General features: G+C 34.4%; 1 protein-coding gene across 1 annotated transcript; it reads left to right on the top strand.

Annotated features, from left to right (window-relative positions):
* The first annotated feature begins 2,124 nt into the window (after positions 1-2,124).
* LOC135141499 (cyclin G) lies at positions 2,125-3,967 on the top strand. Its single transcript, XM_064072643.1, has 5 exons — positions 2,125-2,234; positions 2,297-2,679; positions 2,743-3,021; positions 3,079-3,282; positions 3,339-3,967. Exons 2-5 carry the CDS (start codon positions 2,416-2,418, stop codon positions 3,516-3,518), a joined length of 927 nt encoding a protein of 308 aa, XP_063928713.1. The 5' UTR covers positions 2,125-2,234; positions 2,297-2,415; the 3' UTR covers positions 3,519-3,967.
* Positions 3,968-4,228: the final 261 nt, after the last annotated feature.

Raw genomic sequence — 4,228 nt, 5'->3', positions numbered from 1 at the left:
CAGTTAAGCTCTGCCCTCTTGGTGCACGGCGAATAAAAAAAAATCCTCACAATTGAGATAGGGCGGGTGGGCGGGCTTACATTTTGTCTTTTACTTTAACTATGTGTAGACTCCCTTTCAAAGCATGAAACTTGAAACATGGTTAAAATGGAATATTTCTATAAGGAAATATCGATTTTGCAATTAGACTCAGCTCAAAATTGCAAAATCCATGTCTCAATTCTGATGATTTTTTTATTCGTCGTAAGCCCCGACGGGCGGAGCTTAATCCTTATTTTTCTACGAGAAATTACCATATGAAATATGTTCTTAAGTAATCGTGTTATACAAAGAAAACTAAATGTATTAATTAAAAAAGAAAACCCACCCAACCGTCTCGACGTCCAATCGTGATGAATTTTTCATTCGTTGTCAGACAGAGGGGCGGAGCGTAATTGTAAAATCTATATTTTCTTACAAAAATTTACCATTTTCAACATGTTGTGAAAATAAGACTACACATATTAAGAAAAAATGTAAGTCCTTGTAATAAAATACTCATAATCGGTTTTTGAAATTCTGCAGGCGTTTCAGCAAGGTAAACTTTTGGTCAAAATTTAGTTGTTCATCCCCCCTAAAAGTTAATGACGTCAAAATTTTACCGAATAGATCCTGTTGAAAAACGCAAAGTATGATGAGTCTATACTTGTGATTTGTCATTGCCTTGCATATAGAGGTGATTCAAAAAAAATAATGAAAATAATCAAAATATATCTATATCTAACCACCCGACCCCTTTTTTCCATTAGATAAAATAAATTTTATAAAATTAATCACCCTCTAATTTTTTATTGATCAAATTAAGAGTGAGTCACCCCATTTTCTCAAATATGTGAGAATACGCACGTCAGTATTTAATAATGATAATGTTAAAATAAAAATTACACATTTTGTTCGCTTGTGGCTTAATTAATAATTTTAATCCCCTGTTTGGAATCGACAAACGTGACATTCTTCCGATGTATAAAACATAAACACTTCAAGTTATTGCTGAGACCTTATTTTGACTTATTGAGGGTAAGCTAAGGAAGCTAGTACCTTATAAGATAAAACTGATTTTGGCAGATGACATACCTTCTATGAAAACGGAGGGTGGGTGGGTGGGGCTAGTACCTGCTACGATAAAACTGATTTTGGCAAATGATATATCCTCTAAGAAAAGCCGCCCTTCATTTTCTTAGAGGATATGTCAATTGCCAAAATCAGTATTATCTTAACAAATATTATTTCAACTGCAACATCAACGGATGATATAAACGACGCTTACCTTCGTTGCGTATTTATCTTACAACGGCAACGTCAACGGTGAACGGCAACGTCAGCTCCAAGTTTAAAAATCGACATTTACTCTGTATTTGTAGCTTAAATCGATTACTTAGAAATGTTGCACACTCTTTTTTTTAAATCTCTTATCAATTAATTATCACTTTTTAGAATTACTTATATACTTATACAGGATGACTCAAAAAAAATATGAATGATGCAATATGATCTAAGGACGCAATCTATTTGATTGATTAATTTTGTTTTGGAAATACTCACTTGAAACATAAGCATAGTATGCTTCTTTATCTATACTCTAGCAGTCACGCAGTTTTTTATTTTAACTTATAGGAGTTGTCATAAAAAAAATAAATTTCGCCAGACTTAAGTTTATAGTGTTCCGAAGAAACTGCATTTTTTTGTCTGTACTTCACAGGTGAAGAACAATTTTTAGTATTCGCCGTCGATCTCATTAAAAGTCATCCGCTGCTTTGTCTGTCCATCCCTACCGAAATTTTGATGACGTCGCCTCAATAATTTGTAATTCTAGAATTAAACGTTTATTTGCATTTAGTACGCCACTGAAATATTAGTTATTTTGTAATAACACTAGAGTAATTTAAATTTACTGATTCCAGTTTCTGTTTTTGTTAAAATGTGTGAATGTCTAAAACGGACTGTGAAACGGTGGACCGCAAACCCAGTGAACGTTAATCCTCAGTGTTTCCTGTTTTCCTGTCTATACTTTTCGCGAATTGAATACCGACCTCGGGACTGGAGGCACAGCCAGCAATGACGTTTAAGCGTGACGTCATTTTATATCTTCTTTCTTCTCTATCTCGTTCGTAAACTGAAAAGTGTGTGTTTGTGTAATTGTTAGAATATTAAGGCGTAAAAGCAGTTATTTCAAACGTTTATACACAAGCATCCGGGTGAGGAACGCTAAAAATGCAAAAAATAAAATCCGATAACGTAATTTCCCCGTCTGATCCAGGTTCTAGGCCTGCTTCTACTTTTGCCTGTTTCGACTTGTTAATATTGAGTAATGGTGCGTAACTGTTGATGAAGATTCCGCTGTAAGAATTGTTATTCGAGAGACAAACACTCAATAAGATGGAAAAACAAAGCAAAGGAAGGAGCCGGCCTATGCCGGATGCTGGAAACATCAAAGACATCACTTTGAAGCTACAAAAAGCACTCCAGAGCGAGAACCAGTTCGTTTGGAACAATTCAGACCGAAAGTCTTGGGAAGTTACGATGTCTGCCAGGGATGGTGCTGTCCATGTAATGAGATTCCTAAAGATGTGGTTCGATCTTCCACAAGCTGTCTTTTTCACAGCTGTCAACTACCTGGACATGTTTTTGGCGCGCATGAAGGTAACCTCATTGTTGCACAATTTTCAAAATTTTTACATAAGTTTCGTGTTTTTATTGTTCTAGGTCCAAGAAAAATTTCTTTCGTGTTTGTCAGTTAGTTGTTTTAACATCGCCGTCCTGGATCATGGACGCGAGATAGATACTAGTCAGTTGGTGGCCTTAGCTCAGAGTAAAGGTTCCGTCAAGGATATGGAACGTATGAGTACAATAATCACGCAAAAATTAAATTTGGGGAAAAAAAACTTCTGCAACGCTTTGGATCTGTTGCAAATTTATATGAACATCTTTCGATATATTGCTGTGCAATTCAGAATTGAAAGCCTCCTCAACAGGATGTTGCAGGTCTGTACTTTGTTTTTATTATTAAAAAAAAAAAAAATTAAAATAATTGTTTTGTAGTGGCAACAATTATGCACAAGGTTTGAGGTACTGATCTGTGATTCTTCGTGTGCTTGTTTCAAGCCATCACTTATTGCCTTGGCTTTTATCCACCATGAAATGGAACGTTTCTTGTCACGAGAAATACCAAGAAAGTCCAACTATTACACTATGGAGATGTTTTATATATTAGCGGTGATGATTGAACTGCGCTCTTTATGCAACGTATGTCAGTATAGAGTACTAAATTTCGTAATACTATTTTTGTTTGTTTGTTTTAGATTAATTCAAGTGATTATACTTCTTGTTTTGAAGCCATCACCAAAGCTCTGAAAGAGTATGATGGAAAGAAAAAACTAAACCACTGCCAGAAGCTAACCTGGCGGTTTTCACTCTCAACACATGCCTTGTCGGAGTACACTCTTCGTTTTCCCATGCTCAATACAATTAAAGAAGAGTAAAAAAAGCAAAAAAAGTCAATATATATATAGTTTGTATAATCAAAATTAATTCTGTTACACGTTCTGTATTTTTAAGAGACGTTGTCAGAAGAGACTACTATTTTTGTCCAAATTTGTGAACAAAGTTACGTTATGTATTTTATTTGACCTATGTTAAGTGTTTTGATGTCTAAAAACGTCAGAAGTGTTGCATTCTGACAAAAAAAAGTTAAAAATGCTAGTTTACATGTACTTCGCCTCAGTTGTTACTGTCACAAGTGAAGTACATTGAAACTCAAAAATACCATTTTATACAAAAAAGTGAGGTTATTTTTTTGTTGATGGTTTAAAAAGTGCGTAGAAGTATTAAAATCCCAGGAAAAATTTTGTAAACTAGTCTTATGTTACCATTTCTGTCAGACAGTTAATTTTGAAACTTGTAACATTCTCAATAAAACCAAGAAAGATCAGTGCTTTGTTTTTCATGAAAATAAAAACCCTTGGGTATATTTGTCACATTTTTTGTAGATTTTTACAGTTTAAACTCGCTGAAAAATTTTGGAATGACGTCATCGCATTTTGGTGGGGTCATCCGACAATTTTAACTTGCGTTTTGCCGTAGTACAGTATAAATCATCTAAAATTTCATAGAATCTTGTTTGGAATTATTTGGTTAATCAAATGAGAACAAACGGACGGAAATGACCTAGTTTTTCCTATTACGGAAGTTA

This window comes from Zophobas morio, unplaced genomic scaffold (genome assembly GCF_036711695.1).
Source record: "Zophobas morio isolate AGI-343-1 ecotype UQ-CSIRO unplaced genomic scaffold, CSIRO_AGI_Zmor_V1 ptg000044l, whole genome shotgun sequence".
NCBI classification, from domain to species: Eukaryota; Metazoa; Arthropoda; class Insecta; order Coleoptera; family Tenebrionidae; genus Zophobas; species Zophobas morio.
The sequence above is the reverse complement of the archived record's forward strand: the minus strand, read 5'-3'. Positions and strand labels throughout refer to the sequence as shown.

Coding starts and splice junctions, on each gene's coding strand:
- LOC135141499 (XM_064072643.1), top strand. CDS start 2,416: ATGGAAAAACAAAGCAAAGGAAGGAGCCGGCCTATGCCGGATGCTGGA. Junction 2,680..2,742: donor TGTTTTTGGCGCGCATGAAG/GTAACCTCATTG, acceptor TTATTGTTCTAG/GTCCAAGAAAAATTTCTTTC. Junction 3,283..3,338: donor AACTGCGCTCTTTATGCAAC/GTATGTCAGTAT, acceptor TGTTTGTTTTAG/ATTAATTCAAGTGATTATAC.